The following is a 24,546-nucleotide window of genomic DNA, read 5'->3' as shown; positions in this document are numbered from 1 at the left end:
AACTTTTAGTCATAATGGTGTCGACTTGTATTGTTCCCGGGTGCAAGAAGTCAGCGTAAACGTTTAGTGGGAGTTACTTTTGGTTTCCAGGCAAGGTTCCAGTGCATTGTAGGCAGCGCCTAAAGGGTGCAAAAAATCGTAAATACGGAGAGAACGCCATGACGGTAAATCTGAAAAACCTCTCTCAGACATCGCGTCAGAATCCAGTTCTCTTTCGTGCTTGAACAAACAATAACACCATTTATTCCAAAATGTCCCTTTTGTCGAGTATCCTCACAAGAACAGTCTTAAATTAGTTAAATAAATCTTAAATGAAAGTAAAGAGTAAATGAGAAAATTAAATGCCTATAAAAGGCTGCCTATAAAAGCACCATAGGAATCAGGTTAATTTGACTGAAACGATGAACGCCAGCCGTGAAGCGACATAGCATGGCCGTCTACGCAATACTCATTCCCTTTATCTCAGGGAGCCGAGCATATGCAAAAAACAGAGACGTTCCCTTTCTAAACGTTTATTCGTATTACGTATTTGCTAGACAATATGGAGAACCAATCCAACAGCGCCATGCTATGCGAGAAGAACGACATGCTCTGTGGCCCTAGCCTGGAACGCTCCATCGAAGGTCCCTAGAAGGTAGGGCTAGGGAAGGGAAGGATATGCCTATGTAACGGAGGCCAGCTAGTAGTCGCTGTGTGAGTAAACCTCACTCCTCTGATCTCAATAGGCGCTCTAGCGACAGACGCTAGAGGTTGCAGTCTTTAGCCTCCTTGTTAGAACACCTGACTCATGCCGGAGACCCGGGTTCGAGACCCGCACGGAGCGGGGTGAGAAGGACCCGGGTGGAGGGGTTACATTGGTGCCGTGACCCGGATAGGAGTGAGGTTTAGGGGGGTGAGTGTAACAGGCCAGCTAGTAGTCGCTGTGCGAGTAAACCTCACTCCTCTGATCTCAATAGGCGCTCTAGCGATACTCTTAAGGCCCGGGCAGGGCAGAGTAAGTGAGGTTGATGCTCATCTTCTGAATTGTGAAGAGTGGACAGAGCAATCACCTGTGCTCTGAACAGAGTAGAGAGCACTTTGGGCACATAGCCGTGCCTCGGCTTGAGGACGACCTTGGAGTCGTTAGACCCAAACTCAAGGCAGGAAGCGCTGACAAAGAGCGCTTGCAGGTCGCTCACTTATTTGACCGATGCTAATGTTAGCAGTAATGTAGTCTTAAGCGAAAGTGGCTGCAGTTTGGCCGACTGTGGATAGGTCCCATGGGGGTGTGGTAAGAGAATGAGGTGGGTTGACCCGCCTTGCTCCTTTCAAAAAGTGAATGACTAAGTCATTCCTACCCAAGGATTAACCGGTCACAGGAGCATGGTGTGCTGCTATGGCCGCCACATAGACTTTGAATGTGGAGTGGGTGCGACCCACGACCATCAGCTCTTGTAGGAAGGAGAGTACCAAGGGTACTTTGCATGAGAAAGGGTCCTGGTCCCGGACTGAACACCAGTCGCAGAAGACGGACCACTTAAGAGTGTGAAGACGGAGCTCTAGCCTCTGAGATAGTACTCAGGACTTTCGCTGGGAGGTCCATAAGTTCCCGTCGAGGGGCCATATATGGAGCGCCCACATCTTGGGTCGCATCTTGTCAGATTGTCCCGTTTGCCTAAGGAGGTCTTTCCTCATGGGAATTGGCCACGGAGCTGCTGTGAGCAGCTGAATCAACTCAGGGTACCAAGGCTGGAAACAAGAATGCCCATCCCCTTCTGTCTCAGGGGGGAAAAGATCTGCGTCTATACTCTTTGTAAACGTGCTTGGGGCCAGAGACAGTCCAAATGGTAAGACTGTATACTGGTACGCTAGCCCTTTGAACGCAAACCTCGTGAATGGTCTGTGATGGGGTGCTATCTGGATATGAAAGTATTCATCTTTCAGATCCACAGAGAAAAAACAATCCCCTTGGCGTACTAGCGCAAGGATTCGTTTCAAAGTTAGCATCTTGAAAGGCCATTTCGTAAGGGCGCAGTTCAGATGTCTGAGGTCTGGGATGGGCCTAAGGCCACCATCCTTCTTGGGTACGAGGAAGTAACGGCTATAGAAGCCTGACTCGCTGTGGGGAGGAGGAACTGCCAGTAAGCTCAGTACTTCAGTACGAAGGACGTGAGCCAAGTTGCTCTTCACTGAAGTATTGTCTATGTAGCAATCAAATGGAACATCATATAAAAGACCCTGTTTTAGCAAAGACAATGCATCTAAAATGGCTGGGGCTGCACAATTAACCAGCTTTCTTCCATGTTAAGAGCTACAAACACCCTCAACCAGGCCTCACAGCGCACACTAAAGCTTCCAGCTGATGCAAGGATACTGGACAAGTAAGACACGTGACTGGGTTTTTCCACAGAAGTGCTGTAGGACTCCATGCTTTGCAGGAAAAACTAAAATTGCTTGAATGAGTCAGACAGACATATCTAACGTTTATTTATCCAGTCCCTGAAAACAGTAACTCATTTCAGACTGCCAAGAAATTGACCAGTTGTAGGTGCAGGCACCAAAAAGCAACATATACAGAAGAATAAAGTTCCTATTAAGAATAGAGAATGTATTAAACAGCTGCTGTTTTCTTAAGTGCATGTAAAACATTTCATTTCAGCACACTTAGCTTCATTTTGTTTTGGGGCGTTTAATTTCTCTGCTATCTCTATTTGGAAGAAGAAACGACAAGAATACAACACTGGTTTCATATAGGTGTCTGGCATGTTGCATTGAGGTTTACCTTAATGTCATGATTAGTTTCAGCCTTCAAGTCTGGAAGAGCAGTTGATTCCTCAGCTGCTCCATCTGGCTCTTTTAAGGCCGTCTCCATCCCATCCTGGGGATAATCCGAGCGCGGCCCCTGTGCTGGCGGAGTGAAGAACGATGAGGCGCTCATGTCGATGGGCTGCGGGCTGAACTCAATGTCATCTAGGTTGAACTCGCTCGGACTGTCAGAGGCTGATGGGGAGGGTTTGTCATCGGTTTGTTGGCAGAGCTGATGGTGCAGCGGTTGCGGAGGATTCGGCGGGGTCTCAGACGCTACACAACTAGATGGTGCTGGAGGACAGGGAACAGACAGATGGGCCGGGATGCTGCGAGCAACGGCCATGGTACGAGAAACCGGGTTGGAATTCTGCTCAATGCGGGTCGGAGCAGGTCGGGTCAGGACATGCTGAGCTCCTCGCGTGACCATTACAGGAACATTGACTTTGTAGAAATGTCCTGAAGGTGAGAAAGGAACGGCTAAACATTATCAGTTTTCAGCTCATTTACATCAACACATCGAGTGGTTGGAATGGGGTCAAAGTCTTAGACAGTGAGCTTCTTCAACTAGGTCTTGTCCGTAGAAATAAATAAACTGTGAAAGGGGTGGAAAACTCAGTTCAGTTCCTGAAGGGCCACAGTCCTGCAGTGTAGCTTCAACCCTAATCAAATGCACCCAATCCAGCTAATCATGTCCTTCAGGCTTATTCGATAAAACCACAGACACTGTATGTGTTGGAGCTGAACTCTGCAGGACTCAGGACTTTTGCACATCTTCATGCACAGAGCCAGAGCTTCGACCTAATAAGCTGAGAAATATGAAATCTAAAAATAGGCAGTCGGCGTTGAGTCGAGCGTGGAGGCGGGCGTGGAGTCGAGCGTGGAGGCGGGCGTGGAGTCGAGCGTGGAGTCGAGCGTGGTGTCGGGCGTGGAGTCGGGCGTGGTGTCGGGCGTGGAGGCGGGCGTGGAGTCGGGCGTGGAGGCGGGCGTGGAGTCGGGCGTGGAGTCGAGCGTGGAGTCGAGCGTGGAGTCGAGCGTGGTGTCGGGCGTGGAGTCGGGCGTGGTGTCGGGCGTGGAGGCGGGCGTGGAGGCGGGCGTGGAGTCGGGCGTGGAGTCGGGCGTGGAGTCGAGCGTGGAGTCGAGCGTGGAGGCGGGCGTGGAGTCGAGCGTGGAGTCGAGCGTGGAGTCGGGCGTGGTGTCGGGCGTGGAGTCGGGCGTGGAGTCGAGCGTGGTGTCGGGCGTGGAGTCGGGCGTGGAGTCGGGCGTGGAGTCGGGCGTGGAGTCGGGCGTGGAGTCGGGCGTGGAGTCGGGCGTGGAGTCGGGCGTGGAGTCGGGCGTGGAGTCGGGCGTGGAGTCGGGCGTGGAGTCGGGCGTGGAGTCGGGCGTGGAGTCGGGCGTGGAGTCGGGCGTGGAGTCGGGCGTGGAGTCGGGCGTGGAGTCGAGCGTGGAGGCGGGCGTGGAGGCGGGCGTGGAGTCGAGCGTGGAGTCGGGCGTGGTGTCGGGCGTGGAGTCGGGCGTGGAGTCGGGCGTGGAGTCGGGCGTGGAGTCGGGCGTGGAGTCGGGCGTGGAGTCGGGCGTGGAGTCGGGCGTGGAGTCGAGCGTGGAGTCGGGCGTGGTGTCGGGCGTGGAGTCGAGCGTGGAGGCGGGCGTGGAGGCGGGCGTAGAGTCGAGCGTGGAGTCGGGCGTGGTGTCGGGCGTGGAGTCGAGCGTGGAGTCGAGCGTGGTGTCGGGCGTGGAGTCGGGCGTGGTGTCAGGCGTGGAGGCGGGCGTGGAGGCGGGCGTGGAGTCGAGCGTGGAGTCGAGCGTGGAGTCGAGCTTGGAGTCGAGCGTGGTGTCGGGCGTGGAGTCGGGCGTGGTGTCGGGCGTGGAGGCGAGCGTGGAGTCGAGCGTGGAGTCGAGCGTGGAGTCGAGCGTGGAGTCGAGCGTGGAGGCGGGCGTGGAGTCGAGCGTGGTGTCGGGCGTGGAGTCGGGCGTGGTGTCAGGCGTGGAGGCGGGCGTGGAGGCGGGCGTGGAGTCGAGCGTGGAGTCGAGCGTGGAGTCGAGCGTGGAGTCGAGCGTGTAGTCGAGCGTGGAGTCGAGCGTGGAGTCGAGCGTGGAGTCGAGCGTGGAGTCGAGCGTGGTGTCGGGCGTGGAGTCGGGCGTGGTGTCAGGCGTGGAGGCGGGCGTGGAGGCGGGCGTGGAGGCGGGCGTGGAGTCGAGCGTGGAGTCGAGCGTGGAGTCGAGCGTGGAGTCGAGCGTGGAGTCGAGCGTGGTGTCGGGCGTGGAGTCGGGCGTGGTGTCGGGCGTGGAGGCGGGCGTGGAGGCGGGCGTGGAGTCGAGCGTGGAGTCGAGCGTGGAGTCGAGCTTGGAGTCGAGCGTGGTGTCGGGCGTGGTGTCGGGCGTGGAGGCGGGCGTGGAGTCGGGCGTGGAGTCGGGCGTGGAGTCGAGCGTGGAGTCGAGCGTGGAGTCGAGCGTGGAGTCGAGCGTGGAGTCGAGCGTGGAGGCGGGCGTGGAGTCGAGCGTGGAGTCGAGCGTGGTGTCGGGCGTGGAGTCGGGCGTGGTGTCGGGCGTGGAGTCGGGCGTGGAGTCGGGCGTGGAGTCGGGCGTGGAGTCGGGCGTGGAGTCGGGCGTGGAGTCGGGCGTGGAGTCGGGCGTGGAGTCGGGCGTGGAGTCGGGCGTGGAGTCGGGCGTGGAGTCGAGCGTGGAGTCGGGCGTGGTGTCGGGCGTGGAGTCGAGCGTGGTGTCGGGCGTGGAGTCGAGCATGGAGGCGGGCGTGGAGGCGGGCGTGGAGGCGGGCGTGGAGTCGAGCGTGGAGTCGAGCGTGGTGTCGGGCGTGGAGTCGAGCGTGGAGTCGAGCGTGGTGTCGAGCGTGGAGTCGAGCGTGGAGTCGAGCGTGGAGTCGAGCGTGGAGTCGAGCGTGGAGGCGGGCGTGGAGGCGGGCGTGGAGTCGGACGTGGTGTCGAGTCTCACCTGAGGCCGTCTGCAGTGTGACGCCAGCTGGAATCTGGACCGGATACGTTATTCCAGGCGGCAGAGAGAATGTGGCAACAGAACCACAGTTGTTCTGAAAGTCATGGAAAACACATTTTCAGTTCACATTCACAATTTCAAAAGAGTTTTAATTTAAATCAACATTAACAGGAGTTTCATAAAGGGAATTTTATTGTATGTGATGCATATTAAGATAGAATTATTGGACAGATAATTTAAAGCTAGGGTAGGTAATCCTGTTCAGAAACATTTTTTTTTATACTGGGTGAAATGTAGCCTGGTAATACCAGACTCTGCTACTTCACTTTGCTTCGTAGACAGAGTCTGGAATGGCATAATAGAGAAGTGTTTTCTCTCTCGCTAGGGGGTGCTTGTCTGAAGTTTAAAATCATTGGTTACCCGTAAGCCAATCAGATAAGTTTAGTACGGACGTATGTTATGCGCCTGTACAGCCGCATCGAACCACAGACATCATGCATCGAACTCAAATCTATGATCGAACTTCCACTGTAAACCAAACCTGCTATAAACACATGATGATGCGAGCGAAATACCAGAGTGAACATGGCTGTAAACGACTTTTGCAGATTATGCGTCATTAATCTACGCATCCACGGTACAATCACGGCCTCTAAACTTATTTTTGACAGAGTGAAACAAGAAAATATTTGTAGCCAACTGTCAAATTTAGGATTAGATCTTTTAAACACAGCCAGTGCCGCTGCTAGCCATTTCGGTGCCCTAAGCATAATTCCTTTATGATGCCCTCTACCCCGAGAAGCTTCATGAGGCACACACGCCTGTCTTGCTCTCTCTCCCTCTCTGCCGTGCATGCGCTACGCGGTTTGGAGCACAGTCTCTGTCTCGCGGGTGCGCTCGCTCTAGATTCCGGAGATTTTAACTAATTCGCGGGCATCAGTGAGCCGCTTTCAATATGCGGGAGACTCCCGGAACGCTATTTTTCTGGTGCCGCCTCAGCTCTTGGTTCCCTACGCACAGCGCGTGGTGGGAGCGGCGGCACTGGTTCTCCATAACAGAGCGAATTGCATCCCGTGTCTCGTTTCGGTTTTCGATTTCTCTAACCTAAAATGTAAACTCGGCGCTTAGCGTCTACGTCACGGCTCTCAGCCCGCCCTCTGTTCGTTGATTGGCCCGGCCGTCCGAAGGCCGGTGGAAAACTGAAAGATAGGCCGCTATCTCAGACTGAATACAGGAGCGAAATGAAATTAGCGGAAGTAGGAAGTCTGACGTAGTCAGGGTAGGTGAAATGGTCCTTCCATTCTGATAGTAGTCAATACATTATGTGTTCAGAAAAAGGAATGAAAAAGATCTGACCTCTGTAGCAGCTGTAGGACAGTAAAAACTCTGACCAATCACTGCCATTCGGTGCGAATGTAAAGAACCAATCAGATGCCTTCATGTCTCGTGCCCGAGCACCACTGCGTGAACAGCAGTGATGCGCGGGTCAATGTATAAACAACCCGCAGCCGACCGACGTTTTCAACTAACCCGCCCGCAACTCGGACCGCAAAAAAAAAGAAAGAAAATATTGTACCCGACCCGCGTTTTTTAAAGTAGCGAGTAAATGCTCATCGCGTCATGGGCCGTAGACGGAGGAACTAGGGGTGCGCATTTTTCAGAATGCTGTATGATATGGCCTAGTGTTATGTAATAAAGGCTTGATTTATTCATTTATTTCGTTTCATTTTCTTAACAATTAAGATGCTGCATGTGTTTATCCAGTCTAATCGAAGTGTGCGCCTCTCCCCCGACTTTCCCAACACAAATCCCCCCTGCCCCCTCACAGCAAATAGGCTACATAAAACTGACATTACTGAGCTATATGCGTTTAAAAGTAGCCTATTAAAATGGCACAATGGCATTGCTCAGTTCAACGCGTTGGGAAATCAGGCATTTTTTCCCGCGTCAGCTTTTATTCAAAAGTTAATAACGCGCTCAACATTCAGGTAAATAAGGATTTCCCGCTGTCATCTCTGACTGAGCTTGTGCGTCATCCTCGCGCAGTTATTCAGCCAATAAAGTGTAGACCTATGTATTTCATAGAACATTGTGTCTAGTACTATATAAATTACAAAGGTAAACGACCCGACCGACCGCGACCCAAATATCATTAAAAATATTTTTGGATGACTCGTAACCGCGGGTAACCGCACTGGCACCCGCTCATTTTGGATCAACCCGCGCATCACTGGTAGGTACATGCAGCTGACTCCAAATGTGGATGCGCGTTCATGTTTGTGGGGGGGGCGTAGCTTTGGACGGAGCACTGACAGGAGGGGGCGGAGCTTAGAAGAGGTGCCACTTTCAAATCTGGCTAGCTCTCCAACATTACCGACCCTAGCTTTAAGACGTTATAATGCTGATTAATGAACACAAGACGACCTCACTATATTAAACAGCTGTGAAAGTGGATTTAAATCAAATGAGAAGAAAAGAAATGTACAGGTATCCTGGCAATGGCCACACATTTTAAGTGATGAGGACAGTGTTTGTTAACTTACTATTTTGGAGGTGAAATTCTGCACATTCTGAGCTGCTGGAATAACGACTGAGAAAAGAGGAAAACATCAAGCACACGACCAGAGAAAACAGCGAAAGTGTCCTAAACGCAGTGGACACAAGTGTGAGAGTAAAAGCATGCGTTGAGATGTGACCGTGCTTGTGATCGGAGACTAAGAACGCACTGAAGCGGTCAGTCACATCACAACATCCCTCGGCTCTGACGCCTCTAACCACTGCACACAGAAATCATTTTACACTTTTCCAGTCCAGGGGCCTCATTTATGAAACTGTGGAAAAGCCAAAAATGGCGTGCGGAAAAAAAAATCTGACTTATAAAAGCGTGCGTACGCCCGAACCTGCGCAGAATTCACTTTATAAATCCCAGTCAGCGGAAGATTGTGAACATGCGTCTCCTCCCCGAAATAACCATATATGGAGCTTACAACTCCTAGTTTTACTATATCATCATCTGCATATCATTTGCATATGATTATTCATCCACGTGATAACATGTTTAACGGTACAAGACATTAGGAAAATATGAAATACGGATGTGCCGTCACATTACATTAATACAAATATTTTAGTAGCCTATCATTGCCTTGTTTTTGAATAAATAAATCAAATAGTGTAAAATACATTTCAGAGAAAGTTTTTCTCAATCTTTTCCACTGACCAAATAGTCTTTTTAATTGATTTAGGCCTATATTTTTGAATGGAAACAGAAAGACCTTGTTGTGCATTATATTTGCACAATCTGCTATTATCATGATAAGCAATTATCTCTTAAAACATTGAAACACAGCATGCCAGAGGAAAAGTGTTCAAAAGCATTGCATCCACAACAAATATTTATAGGCTATTTATTGAATATACTTTTTTTTTTTTACTTTTCAGTAAATGTCATGTAGTTTAAGTGTTTAACTCTATTAGAATGGTATATTTAATCTAAATGTTTATATCAGAAGTAAAACATAGTTTAAATCATTATTTTATTTAAACTGTTATTGTGAACATGCGCAGTATTTATGATTAGGACTCATAATGAAGATTTACAGTTTTACTTCATCTGCCGTTAGATATGTTTCACTAACGGCCCAACGCGCTCGCTGGCGCGGACATTTAAGGTGAGGATATTTGCTTCAAGTGATAGGCTTGGTGAGTGAAATTATATTTGTATTATCTTTCTGTAAATGTATAATTTTATTTAGATTTTCTGTCTAAAAGTGACCAAAAGACATTTAACTCCGGCTCACCATCGGTGTCGCCAAACTGCTCCGTCTCCAAAACGTTCGTACGCACGGGTCAGAGTTTGCGTGCAGGTGCGCACATTTTCCCGTCAAGTTTGTTTTTATAAATCACAACTTATGCGTCGGAAGTGGCGTACGGCTCTCTCAGGGCCTGTTTTGTGCGTACACAACGGTTATAAATGAGGCCCCAGGGCATTGCATCAGTTGTTTGCAATGGGATTGCCACTTTATTAAACCGAGTTGATAAACTTGAGGTAAAATAGGTATTCATGTGAAAAAAATGCTTGGAGGAGCATTTCGTTGGCAGGTAATCAACCAAACAAAATATAACTAAAGAGCTGGACAGCCGTCATCATCAACAAAACACTCTGGTGGTCACATGACCTGACAGTACGTTTACACTGCTGTGAAGTGGGCATTTTCAGATCATTCTGTTGGGAGCTGATCAACACTCTCGCTGGAGGATTGTGGGATTGACAACGGATCTGAGCATTGCAACACCAGGCAGTGACGTTTGTCATAAGCATTAAACACGAGTTTCTGCTGGATTTAGTGCATTTGTCATTTCATTTACATATCGGATGCTTTCATTTTGCTTTCCAACTGTAATTATTTGTGTATATAAGTTGATTGCATTGGCTGTGCACTGTGATTTAACGCACAATGGCAAGCCGTTTTAGTTCACAATCTTCCCAGCGTTACTCACCGTAATCACATATTTACTAGTAAGAATTAAATTAGAGAGCTTTACAATTCAATCATTACTAACAAAAATTATGATTAGAGTTCTCTCAAATTCAGTTATTACTAGTAGTAACCATCACAATTACAGAGCTCTTTGAATTTTTACCAGTCATACAGTGGGAAAGTATTCAGACCCCCTTAAATGTTTCATTCTTTGTTATATTGCAGCCATTTGCTAAAATCATTTAAGTTCATTTTTTTCCCTCATTATTGTACACACAGCACCCCATATTGACAGAAAAACACAGAATTGTTGACATTTTTGCACATTTATTAAAAAAGAAAAACTGAAATATCACATGGTCCTAAGTATTCAGACCCTTTGCTGTGACACTCATATATTTTACTCAGGTGCTGTCCATTTCTTCTGATCATCCTTGAGATGGTTCTACACCTTCACTTGAGTCCAGTTGTGTTTGATTATACTGATTGGACTTGATTAGGAAAGCCACACACCTGTCTATATAAGACCTTACAGCTCACAGTGCATGTCAGAGCAAACGAGAATCATGAGGTCAAAGGAACTGCTTGAAGAGCTCAGAGACAGAGTTGTGGCAAGGCACAGATCTGGCCAAGGTCACAAAAAAATGTCTGCTGCACTTAAGGTTCCTAAGACCACAGTGGCCTCCATAATCCTTAAATGGAAGACGTTTTGGACGACCAGAACCCTTCCTAGAGCTGGCCGTCCGGTCAAACTGAGCTATCGGGGTAGGAGAGCCTTGTTGAGAGAGGTAAAGAAGAACCCTAAGATCACTGTGGCTGAGCTCCAGAGATGCAGTTGGGAGATGGGAGAAAGTTGTAGTAAGTCAACCATCACTGCAGCCATCCACCAGTCGGGGCTTTATGGCAGAGTGGCCCGACGGAAGCCTCTCCTCAGTGCAAGACACATGAAAGCATGCATGGAGTTTGCTAAAAAAACACCTGAAGGACTCCAAGATGGTGATAAATAAGATTCTCTGGTCTGATGAGACCAAGATATAGCTTTTTGGCCTTAATTCTAAGCGTATGTGTGGAGAACTCCAGGCACTGCTCATCACCTGTCCAATACAGTCTCAACAGTGAAGCGTGGTGGTGGCAGCATCGTGCTGTGGGGGTGTTTTGCAGCTGCAGAGACAGGACGACTGGTTGCAATCGAGGGAAAGATGAATGCAGCCAAGTACAGGGATATCCTGGACGAAAACCTTCTCCAGAGTGCTCTGGACCTCAGACTGGGCCTAAGCACACAGCTAAAATAACAAAGGAGTGGCTTCACAACAACTCCGTGACTGTTCTTGAATGGCCCAGCCAGAGCCCTGACTTAAACCCAATTGAGCATCTCTGGAGAGACCTGAAAATGGCTGTCCACCAACGTTTACCATCCAACCTGACAGAACTGGAGAGGATCGTGAGGAATGGCAGAGGATACACAAATCCAGGTGTGAAAAACTTGTTGCATCTTTCCCAAAAAGACTCATGGCAGTACTTCTGCTAAATACTGAGCAAAGGGTCTGAATACTTAAGACCATGTGATATTTCAGTTTTTCTTTTTTAATAAATGTGCAAAAATGTCAACAGTTCTGTGTTTTTCTGTCAATAAATTTAAGGTGATCTGAATACTTTCTGTACCCACTGTATGTCTCCATTGACTTCCATTAATTTTTTATTACAGAGCTCTCTAATTTAATTATTACTAGTGAAAAGACATTACATTTACATTTATTCATTTAGCAGACGCTTTTATTCAAAGCAACTTACAAATGAGAACAATAGAAGCAATTAAACTAACAGTAGGACAACAGTATGTAAGTGCTAAGACCCTTTGCAGTTCAATCTAATATAGTACTTTAAAAAAAAAGATAGAATAGAGGAGAAAGTGTTAATATTACTGGATCAAGTGCTGCCAAAAAAATACGTCTTCAGCAGTTTCTTAAAAATTACGGCAGATCATTCCACCAGCAGGGAGCAGTCATGGTAAAGGTCAGAGAGAGAGATTTCGTGCCTCTTTGAGATGGCACCACAAGACGCCGCTCGCTTGCAGAGCGCAAGTTTCTGGACGGCACATAAGTCTGAAGTAATGAGTTCAGGTACAGGGGAGCAGTGCCAGTGGTTGTTCTGTAGGCAAACGTCACTGACTTGAATTTGATGCGAGCGGCAACCAGTGCAATTTCGTGAGGAGAGGAGTGACGTGTGCTCTCTTCGGCTCGTTGAAGACCGCTCTAGCTGCAGCTTCTGGATCAGTTGCAGAGGTTTGACAGTGTAAGCTGGGAGACCGGCCAGGAGAGCATTACAATAGTCCAGTCTGGATAGAACAAGCGCCTGAACAAGGAGTTGTGTAGCATGCTCTGATAGGAAGGGCCTGATTCTCCTGATGTTGTACAAGGCAAATCTGCATGACCGGGCAGTGCTAGCGATGTGGTCTGTGAAGATCAATTGGTCATCAATTACAACTCCAAGGTTCCTGGCTGACCTTGATGGAGTTATGGATGACGAGCTGAATGGTGAAGTTGTGATGAAGTGCTGGGTTAGCCGGGATTACAAGTAGCTCTGTCTTCGCAAAGTTTAGTTGAAGGTGGTGGTCCTTCATCCAGCCAGAGATGTCTGTCAGGCTGAGATGTGAGCGGCTACCGTCGGATCATCCGGTTGGAATGAGAGGTAGAGTTGTGTGTCATCAGCGTAGCAGTGATAGGAAAAGCCATGTTTCTGAATCACAGATCCTAGTGATGTCATGTAGATTGAGAAGAGAAGTGGTCCAAGCACTGAGCCCTGAGGCACACCAGTGGCTAGATGTTGGGTCTTAGACACCTCACCCCTCCACGACACCCTGAAAGACCTACCTGAGAGATAAGACTTGAACCACAGGAGTGCAGTACCCGAGATTCCCTTCATCTTTAGGATTGACAGGAGGATCTGGTGGTTAACTGTGTCAAAGACAGCAGATCCAGCAGGATGAGAACTGAGGACTTGGAAGCTGCTCTTGCCAGTTTCAGAGCTTCAATTACTGAGAGCAGAGCAGTCTCAGTTGAGTGTCCGCTTTTGAAGCCAGACTGATTGTTGTCCAAGAGGTTGTTCTGCGTAAGAAAGGAGGAGATCTGGTTGAAAACAACTCGTTCAAGTGTTTTTGCGACGAATGGGATACCGGTCTGTAATTTTCTAGGTGTGCTGGATTTAGAGTGGGTTTCTTAAGCAGTGGGGTTACCCGAGCCTGCTTGAATGCTGTGGGAAATGTACCAGTGTGAAGAGAGGTGTTCATGATGTGTGAGTGCAGAGGAACTCACAGAGGAAGAATTAAAGATATGTATAACTGCAGAGCTCTGTAACTGAATCATAGAGAGTATGCAGTTGTAGAGCTGTCTATTCAACACTACGTCATTAGTAATACTATTTTTGGATGTTTATTAAAATCATTATAAAATCATTATGCTTTATAGAGAAGAAATATAAGGAGGAGGCAAGTTCTTTTTAAAGTTAAAAGTTCATTTCACACTCGCCCAGAAATGATAAATATACCCAGTAATATGCTTATTTGTTTATTGGATGTAAAATACTTATTTTGTTATAAAATCGTATTTGTTTTATTTGCATTTTCCACTCACAAAATAATGCAGAGGCAATTTGGGATAGGGGTGTACGATATTTATCATGTATGATAGTGTAATTGTTGTATTAATGATATACAAGCCAACTTTATCGAGGATGTCACTGACTTTGCAAAAAACAAACAAAAACACGACTTGAGAGTCCAAAAGCAAAAAAAAGAACCGCGTCGAGGAACGCGGTGCGCTCTGACTCCGACATCTCAGAGAGCGTCAACCACCGAGAGCAACGCAGATGCAGCATGTCCAGCGGCGGTGTAAGCGCGACTGTGCATGGCTGAAGTCGTGCGGCAAGCTTTAGATGGTAGCGCTACCTTAGCACGCCGTCTAGCGGAGATGGGCAAAGATGGGCCGCTACAGCTTCTTCCACAGGAGGAAGAGAATGTGTATCTTTGGGTGCCTGCAACACGCTCTGGTTCGCTTCGGCGATGAAAAAAATCAGAGTCTATCAGCCTGTCGAGCTGTATTATAGGCCCAAGCGACACCTATAACGCCGAGAACCGAGTACGATTTCCCTGGAGAGGGAACTTTAAGTGTCACTTGGCTGACAGTGGTGCGAGACTCGATAGAAGAGGGGAGTAAAGAACAAAAAGGTTGTTGTGGGAGACGTGTGTGGATTGTAAGAAAATAATCATGTACTGGTTGAATTAGGCAGAGTGAACAGAGAGGAAAAGAATGTAAAAGGAATTAGCATATAGGGAAGTAGGGAGTGATGAGAAAAACTCACTGATGAGAAAAAACCAACTGCACCAACACCCATTAACCCTTTTCATGATGTGTCTGTTTCATCACCACCAGCCTATCTGTATCCTGTGGCTGAGCTGCAAGCTGAAAATGATCCAGACCTCGACTGCTCTCTTACAAGGCGACAAGCGCAAGCTCAAGGAGGTGACCAAGATGAAAGCCATGTTTCCCCAAGAGCCTCATCGCCGGAACCGAAAGAAGAGGGAGCAGCAGGGGGACAGAGAGAACTCCCACAATCTCCCACTGAGCGCTTAGAAAAGTAAATTCGACTGAAACCTAAAGTGACAATGAGAACTGGTCCCAACTGAAGGACAAGGAGGATGAGAAGGAGTTTGAGGTCCAAATGATTGAAGTGCCTGGACCGGAAGGTTTGATGCTGGTCTACAGACATATGGGGCGGCAGTGGCTCAGTGGTTCATGTAGGTTGTCTACAAACTGAAAGGTTGGTGGTTCGATCCCCGGTTCCACTGGACCAAGTGTCGAGGTGTCCATGAGCAAGACACCTAACCCCAGCTGCTCCCGACGAGCTGAGTGGCGCCTTGCATGGCTGACACCGCCGTCGGTGTATGAATGTATGAGTGAATGGGTGAATGAGAGGCAAATTGTAAAGCGCTTTGGTGGCCATGGGTCTATGAAAGCGCTATATAAATGCAGTCCATTTACCATTTACCATTTACATTGGACTGAAAAGGAAATAAACCAAGCCATTGCCCATCTGCCTAATCCAAGTGACTCAGGTGAGAAATTTGCTGAGGCACTAACTCTTTTCTGTAAAGAATTTAGTCCCACAATACAGGAGCTGAGGCGACTGTTATCTGGGAGTGAGCCACTGGCATAGAGTGAGTGGTAGACTGCCAACAGCAGACAGCCAGTGGAAACATTCGGACTGGGATAAATGGAGAGAATGAGGGCTGACAAAAGAGGAAGAGGAGGATTATATTATATTATATATATATATATATATATATATTTCTCTCACACAGATATAAATTCCATATATGTAGTTATTGGGAAATTAAAACAAACATGATGGTGGATAAAACACAGAGAGAAATTCATTTTTTTAAACATATTTTGTCAGTGACGGCTAGCCTATATGTAGCTCAACTTCTGCATTCATTACAGTGCATAATAAACTCCAAAATAAGGTGATATTTTGTCTGGTAAACTTTATGCTCTTTAATATTTTCTGCAAAGATGTGGAATTTATGTAGTGATTAATTCATTCTAACATGGCTTTTATTGTGAAGAAGCACTTCGGTTTTTGATCAAATGAATAGAAGTTTTTACTAATAAGAACACACAAGTAGAGCGCCATAACGTACTCGGTTACTAACTTAACCTCGGTTCTCTCTAGAGAGGGAACAAGTACTGCGTAATATCTTACGGTAGGGGAAAAAATGCAAAACGCGTTGCGGCAGCATGCAGACATAGGCAAGATGGCTCGCGCCCACTACGTCATGTCCCGCCGAAACAGGCGTGGCTTAGGCCTATAAATATAGCTGGACAGGCTGATATACTCTGATCTTTATCGCCGAAGTGAACCAGAGCGTGTTGCAGGCACGGCAAAGATACGCAGTACTCGCGCCCTCTCTAGAGAGAACCGAGGTTACGTTAGTAACCGAGCACGTTCTCTTACTTTCTCTTCTCGTACTGCGTAATATCTTACGCTAGGGGAACACAGTGTAAAACGCTGTGCGTGCTGAGATCCAACTCCAAAGTCCCAAGGGCAGGTGCCCGGGGCTCATATAGTGCATGATCACCAGGGACTCGCAGAGAGTCCGGGAAGAGGGGCTCAAATAGCATCATTCCCGTAATAAGTAGCATCCTATAAGCAAACTATAAAAATAGTGTTTCACACAGCCAGGGCGAAAAAACTCGGCCTGGACTGATGAATATTATGGGACTTACATACTGCCCATAGAGTTATTTTATCGATCAGCGAGCGGTGCTCAAGCAGTTTCAGTATTCTGAGCCGATAGCATCGAGGCAGACAGTACTGATTTATTTGACCGAAAGCAGCTTAGCCTGCAAGGCGGGAACCTCTAGGTTATAAAACCTTATACATGTAGATAGGGAGGCCCAGCCTGCCGCCGTACAGATATCTTGCAAGGCAATCCCACTGGACCAAGCTCACGACGAGGCCATGCCTCTTGTGGAGTGCGCTCTGACACCTAACGGGCACTGCAGGCCCTTAGACGCGTAAGCCAGCGCAATAGCATCAACTATCCACCTGGATAGACTGTTTCGACGCAGCTAGTCCCTTAGAACTTTCACTGAACGAAACAAAGAGCTGCTCCGTCTGTCCGAAGACAGTCGAGCGAGACACATAAGCCCTTAATGCCCTGACCGGCCAAATGAAGCTTGCGTCCTTTTCCTCATTAGAGACCGGCAGGGCCGACAGACAAATCACCAGTGCCCTAAACGGTGTGTTGAGGGATTTAGGAACGTACCTGTGCCTTGGTTTGAGTATGACTTTCGAGTAATTTGGCCCAAATTCCATACACGTCGCGCTCACTGAGAGCGCTTGCAAGTCCTCTATACGCTTTACCGAAGCAAGAGCCAGAAGAAACACTGTCTTGAAATACAAGTGTCTGATATCTATTGATTGGATTAGCTCGAACGGGGCACCTTTCATGGATTCCAAAACTGTAGAAAGGTCCCACATGGGGACTGAGGGAGGTCTGGGAGGATTAAGCCTCTTAGCTCCTCTAAGGAAGCGGATGACCAGATCATTCCTTCCAAGTGACTGGCCAGGCATCGATTTAGTAAACACTGCTATGGCCGCCACGTAAACCTTGAGCGTGGATGGGGTTCTGCCCTTATCCAGTAGCTCTTGCAGGAAGGAGAGACCCTCCGTCACCCCACAGTCTGGGGGTGATATGCCACGAGCTGTGCACCAGCTAGAAAACACAGACCATTTTGAGGAATAGAGCCGTCTAGTAAACGGGGCCCTAGCCTGCATGATCGTGTTTAACACTGGAATGTGGCGGGCTGTGCTTGTGTGTAGGAATGAGCACTGGGCTGTGGGCATTTTTACTACACTCATAACACCATCGGCCGTGGCCGGAACAGCAGAAAATACACTCTTTATGGGATTTATCTGGGTCCCCGTAAAAACAGCATTTGTGTTCAGGCAAACGGGCTGTGGTACCGGCTTGTTTACTGCAAGATACACTGGAACAGTGGAATTTTACTGGAACTGAACGAGCAAGAAGTTTTGGTGGAAGTCTGGCTGCAGCAGGACTTGAACACCGTCATTTTTCTAGGAGGTTCTAGGAAGATTTTGAGGCCTCGGGCTTTATCACAATCTTAGGCCGGGGCCAACGCGGAGGGTCTCGGGTCCCAGGCCTGTCGACGCTGGGAAGCGGCGGGCTGCGGCTAAAAGCTTTGAGCAGACGGCTGTCTTGAGCGGCCTGCTGCGGAGCTGGATCGTTTAGGCAGGAAGTGTTTCATGGCATGTGACGTTTTCTGCACCTCAGCGAATCTATCCGCGAAATCTTTGACGGATGATCCAAAGAGACCGGCAGAAGAAATGGGGGCGTCGAGGAACGCGGTGCGCTCCGACATCTCAGAAAGCGTCAACCATAAGTGTCTCTCTGCAACAGTGAGAGAGGCCATGCTCCGCCCTATGGCCTGTGCAGCGGATTTTGTGGCGTGAAGAGCTAGGTCCGTGACGCTCCTTAAATCCGGCACTCTGATAGCTTCCGGTCCTTCCTCATCCAGTTTACGGAGAAGGTTGGCCTGGAAGATCTGCAGGATGGCCATCGAGTGCAACGCAGATGCAGCATGTCCAGCGGTGGTGTAAGCGCGGCTGTACATGGCTGAAGTCGTGCGGCAGGCTTTTTATGGTAGCGCCATCTTGGCACGCCGTCCAGCAGAGGGCGGGCAAAGATGGGCCGCTACAGCTTCTTCCACAGGAGGAAGAGAATGGTATCCTCTGTTCTTAGCACCGTCCAGCACGGAGAATGCTGCTGAGACAGAGGTACGCATTCTGGCTGAGAAGGGGGCTTTCCAGGACTTCGCGACTTCTTCATGAAGCTCAGGAAGAAAAGGCGCGGGTCTTGCAGGAAACATCCATCCAGCCGGATGTGTGCAGTCACCTCGGGAGTCGACCACTCAAGGCAGAGGCTCTCTACGGCCTGCGGGAGAAGACGATTCAGCTCTGCTTCAATGCTGGCCCTTTTCCCAGAAGGCTGGCAAGCAGAGGAGGCGAGATCCACAGAGCTCGACCAGTCCTCACAGCCCGACACCAGGATAGAGCAGCAGTCATCCTCCACAGACGTGGCTTCTTCGGCATCCATGGCGGAAGCGGCGGCGGACGCTGTCCATCAGTGGGAGACTCGAGCGAAGCTGGCGGCGAAGCTGGCGGGCGAACCGGCGAGCTTTTGCGGGTTGGAGGAGGTTCCGGGGCCCGCTGAGCACATCGCTTTTTATGCCGCGGCACTGCAGCGGGCGGACATGCAGTCTCGGCGAAAGATGCCATGCGAGTCCTCAGAGTCACCATGGGCATCAGCTCGCAGTGAGGGCAGCCGCCATCAGCGAGCACGAGAGCTGCGTGATCGTCACCCAGGCAGGAAACGCAGATGACATGGCGGTCCCCGTCGCTGAGTGGGGCTCGACACGAGCCACAGAAGCTACGAGGCATCTTGAAAAAGATGCTCGGCTCTTTTAGGATGAGAGTGTGAGTCGCAGCGGCGAACACACACTAGCAGAGAAAAGGATATAATACTCCGGATAGCGTAGCAGGAACGGCGACTGAAGGCGGCGAGTTGTCGACCAGCGGCTTCAGATGCAAAGGCTCGTCCTGCAGAAGGCTTTTTCAGACGGCGCGGCTTCTTCCTCTCAGGATCCAGCGATGCGAGAGCTTCGCTTGAAGAGATGAAAATCAGAGTCTATCAGCCTGTCGAGCTGTATTATAGGCCCAAGCCACGCCTGTTTCGGCGGGACGTGACGTGCCCCCATTGGATCTGACGTCACGAGAGGCCTCTCTCGATAGGCGGCTGCAGTTGCCGCAGGACAGCCAATAGGCGCGCGAGCCGTCTTTAATATGTCTGCATGCTGCCGCAACGCGTTTTACATTATTTCAAAATTAAGGATAATTTTTGGCTTCAATATCTTGTGGAAAAGAGTTTTTCCCCCAAGCGTTAGATATTACGCAGTACGAGAGTACTCTCGTAAGAGAACTGGAATTGTTAATAGGAAGAATTGAATTGTAGAGTGGAAATGCCATTACGACGAGTAACGCTGGGAAGATTGTGAACTGCAGCGGCCAGAGTGTTTGAGTTCAGTGTAAACGCACCGCACATTCACGGCATCTCTACAAAACAAGACTTAACAGATCTCAGATCAGGACCGACCGGTGGGTTTATGGAGAGTCTGCGTGAAGTTTGCTGGCAGCTGCAGAACAAAGTTGGATGGATTGTTGTCTTTACTGAAACCCTCCACAGCTTTAGACTGAACGACCTTCGACTCCCAGAGCTGCAACACACACACACACACACACACACACACACACACGCATCTTGTTTCTGTCGTGTTTGCTGTGAGTGACTCTCGTTTCTGTCGTGTTTGCTGCGTCACTGACCTGTCTGAGGTTGTCCAGCACTCCTTCATCCACTCCTTCATCACAGAATAACTCTCTGAGACTCTCCATCACATCCTCGATGACGGACAGATACAGCTTCGGCTGAACATCAGTCACACAGTTCAAATATCTTCACATTCAAACCTCTCATCCTCTACTTTCACACAAACTCATAATGTTCAGTTCGAGTCCAGCTCAGTAGAGTCAGAATCGAGTCTTTAACCAATCAATACTGTATTTCATCAAAATACAGTATTGACTGGTAATCAACTGGTAATCGGGGGAACAGCCCAGTGAAGCTCTTCTGGGGTTCAGTGTTGGGTGGGTTCATTATGACAGCTGGTTAGACATTATTCAGGATACGTCCCATACTGAGGTTTTCCTGGATGATAATGAGACTGAGGGAACACACATATCAACTGTGAAGGTCGATGTGTAACTTCCATTACTCAGGGCCAACAGTTACATGTTTGAATGCGTTTACAAATTACATTATTGCAAGTTTATTGTATGGGTCTGTTTTTCCATATTTAACATAAGCTATAATAATAATAATTAGTAGCCTATATAAAACACAAAGCATTTTTTTGTTGTTGACCCATGTAAACTACTGCTTCCAATGTGTTAGAAACATTAGTTTTCTTTGAAACTAGAAGCTGCCACCATGTTTCATTTCAACAGCAAGAACTAATACTAGCCTAACTAATGCAAGTAAAAGTTCTCAATCTCACTGAGCACAGGTTAACAGTCTATTACAAGCTAAAGGACAAATACATATATTAATCAAAAATACAAATGAAATAAACCGTTTTGCATTTAGGTCTATATAGTATAGGCTACTATGGAGACTACAGACATTTAATAAAGTAATAAATGTAACAAATGAAACTGCATAATCTTCACTGTATGTATTAAATATGAATTATTATTATTATTAACATTACTCAGTCAAGAGCGTGGAGTCATTCTCTCTTTTGTGTTTTGATTATCATGAATGACAGACTGCAGGTTTATAGGCTGCGGTCACTTTAAGAAATAATGCACAGATCCAATATAAGACACATCAGAGTTTACCTTCACTCACACTGACAGCATTTACATCAACACTCACTGGGACAGGCATTTCGACATGACTGTGTTTTTAAGAGTGTATTGCACAAGAAGACACGCAAGAGACACTCTCTCAGCTTGTATCGAATTGGTTGTATAAAAGCAAGCCTTAAAAATACATGTGAATGATTGAATTTCGTGACAATGCCGTGTTGACACGATCTGGACAATAATTCCGTTCACTGTCCCGATATCTCACAGAATCGCTGGACTCGGGAACATTTTTAGAGTTCCAAACGCTGGAGTCCGAGTAACCCAAATCTACTTACAACCCCAATGTTTTGTTATTGATTTTTTATACTATAGCCTAGCCTTAAATAAGGAGATAGTAAATAACATTTTATTTACTCACCAAAATGTTGGCGTTAGAGAGCATGTGGCCTTGGTAACTCGTCGGTTAGTACTGGCACTGGCGCGCGCGCGCTCACACACACACAACACACACACTCACTCCAGCACCACTGGTCGCCAATTAAGAGCTTATGAACCCCACTTCTTGATTAAAATAATTTACAATAGACCGTAAGTAAGACACTGATGTATAAATCCTAAATGATCACGCAACGAGGTGAAGAAAACATGATTAAACCGAAACGCACAACTTTCACGCGCATGACGTCACTGCCTGGTCGCGTTATTTGGGAGGTTAGGTAATCAGTTTCAGTCTGAATGATGTAACCATGTAACTTTCAATGGTTTCCTTAATAAATAAAAACCTATTAACACATCATACTTTCAAAACAATTTAGCACTTGGTAACATAAACAATTGAACATAATTTGTAATACAGAAAGAAAAACGGAAGAGGTTCTGTGGCATATATTACAGTATATAACTGTTTGTCCATCAGTGGCAGCTCTTCCCCACGGGTTAGACCCTAAACGCGTAGTTCTGGTTCAGTTCCGGTCTCAGTCAGGAGGGTCTGAACTGAACATGCACACCATCATGTCACTGATCACAACTGATGGCGCAATCTGTGACATTGAAGACACCAGACAGGAAAAATAAGTCTTCAATAAAGACTGACCTGTAATATAAATATAAAAGTGCTACTGAATGCAGAGCCAGTGGGTGGAGCTTGATCTGATCAGGGTTAGCGGCGGGCTGTGATTGGACCTTCTGTCAATGTCAATGTCAATGTCAATGTCAATTTTATTTATATAGCACTATTAATTACAACCTAAGTTGTCCAATGTGCTGCACAATGAAAAACAGAGCAAGGTAATACAGTATAATTAAAAACAATACATAAAAACAAAAAATACAATACAACTTCATCATTGATTATATGCCAAATTAAACAAATGAGTTTTTAGCATAGATTTAAAAATAGACAGTGATGATGCATAACGAATACAGAGAGGCAGAGCATTCCACAGTCTGGGGGCAGCTACTGAAAAAGCGCGATCACCTCTGCATCTCAGCTTCGACTTCGGCACACATAACAATCTCTGGTTGGACGACCGGAGAGACAGAACTGGACGATATTCAGTTAATAAGTCCGAGAGGTAGGGAGGGGCAAGACCATTTAAAGATTTAAACACCAAAAGAAGAATTTTAAAATTCACTCGATAACATACAGGTAGCCAGTGCAAAGAACGTAGAACTGGCTTAATGTGGTCCCGTTTTTTAGTACTGGTTAAAAGTCTTGCAGCTGCATTTTGCACTCTCTGCAACCGGGATAAAGCTAACTGGCTGATCCCAACATAAAGTGAGTTACAGTAATCCAATCTAGAAGTAATAAAAGCATGAATTAATTTTCCAAAATTATTTCTTGACAGAATTGGTTTTACTTTGGCTAGTAGTCGAAGCTGAAAGAAGCATGATTTGACCACTGTATTTATGTGTTTGTCAAATTTCAGCCCATCATCAATGACAACCCCAAGATTTTTTACCCAAGGCTTAACAGATGGGGAAAACTCACCCAAGTTTATTTTTGGTGTACTAAGAGAATCTGAAGGACCAAAAACTATTATTTCAGTTTTACTCTCATTAAAATTAAGAAAATTTAAAGACAACCAGGCCTTAACATCAGACAAACAGGTCATAAGTGCCTCCAGACCATTCAAACTCTTATTTAATGGCAAATAAATTTGAGTATCATCTGCGTAGCAGTGAAACGACAGACCATGCTTCCTAAAAATAGAACCCAATGGGAGCATATATAATGTAAAAAGAATAGGAGCTAAGATGGAGCCCTGAGGAACACCACATGATAGAGGGGCTGCCTCAGATGAATGTTCACCCATATGGACTTTAAAACTTCTATTTGAAAGGTATGATTTAAACCATTCAAGAGCACTTCCTTTTACACCAACACAGTGCTCCAAGCGAGTAAGAAGGACAGCGTGGTCCACTGTATCAAAAGCAGCACTCAAGTCTAGGAGCACAAGCACAGCATAGTCCCCAGAGTCGCCAGTTAGTAGGATGTCATTTAAAACCCTCAAAAGTGCAGTCTCTGTCGAGTGATGTTTTCTAAAACCTGATTGAAAGATCTCAAATATCTTATTTTCATCTAAGAAACTCTGCAATTGTTGAAGAACTATTTTCTCTAGGATCTTTGTAATAAAAGACAAATTAGAAATAGGCCTATAATTATCTAAAACAGTAGGGTCTAGATTCGGTCTTTTAAGCAAAGGGCGGACTGTGGCATGTTTTAACACATCTGGTACCATACTAGTTTCAATACATCGGTTTATCATAGTCACAAGGTAGGGACCCACTGTATCAAACACTTTTTTCAGGAAATATGGAGGCATAACATCAATGGAGGAGCCTGATGGCTTTAACTGGCACACTATTCCTTGAAGTTGAATAAAAGAAATAGGTTCAAGCCGACTGAACTCTGCAGTACAAACAGAGTGGATGGATGGATCACCAGCAGGTGGAGATATCCCCAATCTGATATCATTAATCTTATTTATAAAAAAATTAAGAAAATCATCACACATTGTTTTTGAGACAGCAGGGTACTCAGAGACAGGTGGATTAACAACAGTGTTAAAAACAGTAAAAAGAGTTTTTGGCCTATTATAATTTCTATTAATAAGTTCTGTGAAATACCTGGATTTTGCTACTTTCACTGCCTTCTGGAATTTGGATAATGAATCTCTTACTATTTCAAAAGATATTTGGAGCCTGTCATTTTTCCACTTGCGCTCTGCTCGTCTACAGGTCTGCCTCAAAGAGCGAACATGATCATCCATCCAAGGCTCAGATCTAGGTTTGAGTTTTAAGGTCTTTACAGGTGCCACTGAATCCA

At 47.1% G+C, this 24,546-nt stretch overlaps 1 protein-coding gene across 2 annotated transcripts in view; it reads right to left on the bottom strand.

Annotated features, from left to right (window-relative positions):
• Positions 1-22,185, bottom strand: part of LOC307010115 (TFIIA-alpha and beta-like factor) — a 48,836-nt gene extending 26,651 nt beyond the window's left edge. The window contains exons 1-6 of one of the 2 annotated variants that reach the window (XM_079634514.1): positions 21,637-22,185; positions 20,175-20,276; positions 19,948-20,068; positions 8,277-8,323; positions 5,734-5,827; positions 2,762-3,243 (exon numbers count right to left, since the gene is read on the bottom strand). In XM_079634514.1, the coding sequence (XP_079490640.1) occupies positions 2,762-3,243; positions 5,734-5,827; positions 8,277-8,323; positions 19,948-20,068; positions 20,175-20,276; positions 21,637-21,660 (870 nt within the window). In that variant the 5' untranslated portion in view covers positions 21,661-22,185. The remainder of the gene's footprint in view (positions 1-2,761; positions 3,244-5,733; positions 5,828-8,276; positions 8,324-19,947; positions 20,069-20,174; positions 20,277-21,636) is intronic. The other variant, XM_079634515.1, reaches the window with a different exon arrangement.
• Positions 22,186-24,546: the final 2,361 nt, after the last annotated feature.

Source organism: Phoxinus phoxinus (genome assembly GCF_949152265.1).
Source record: "Phoxinus phoxinus genome assembly, chromosome: 14".
Taxonomy (NCBI): Eukaryota; Metazoa; Chordata; class Actinopteri; order Cypriniformes; family Leuciscidae; genus Phoxinus; species Phoxinus phoxinus.
The sequence above is the reverse complement of the archived record's forward strand: the minus strand, read 5'-3'. Positions and strand labels throughout refer to the sequence as shown.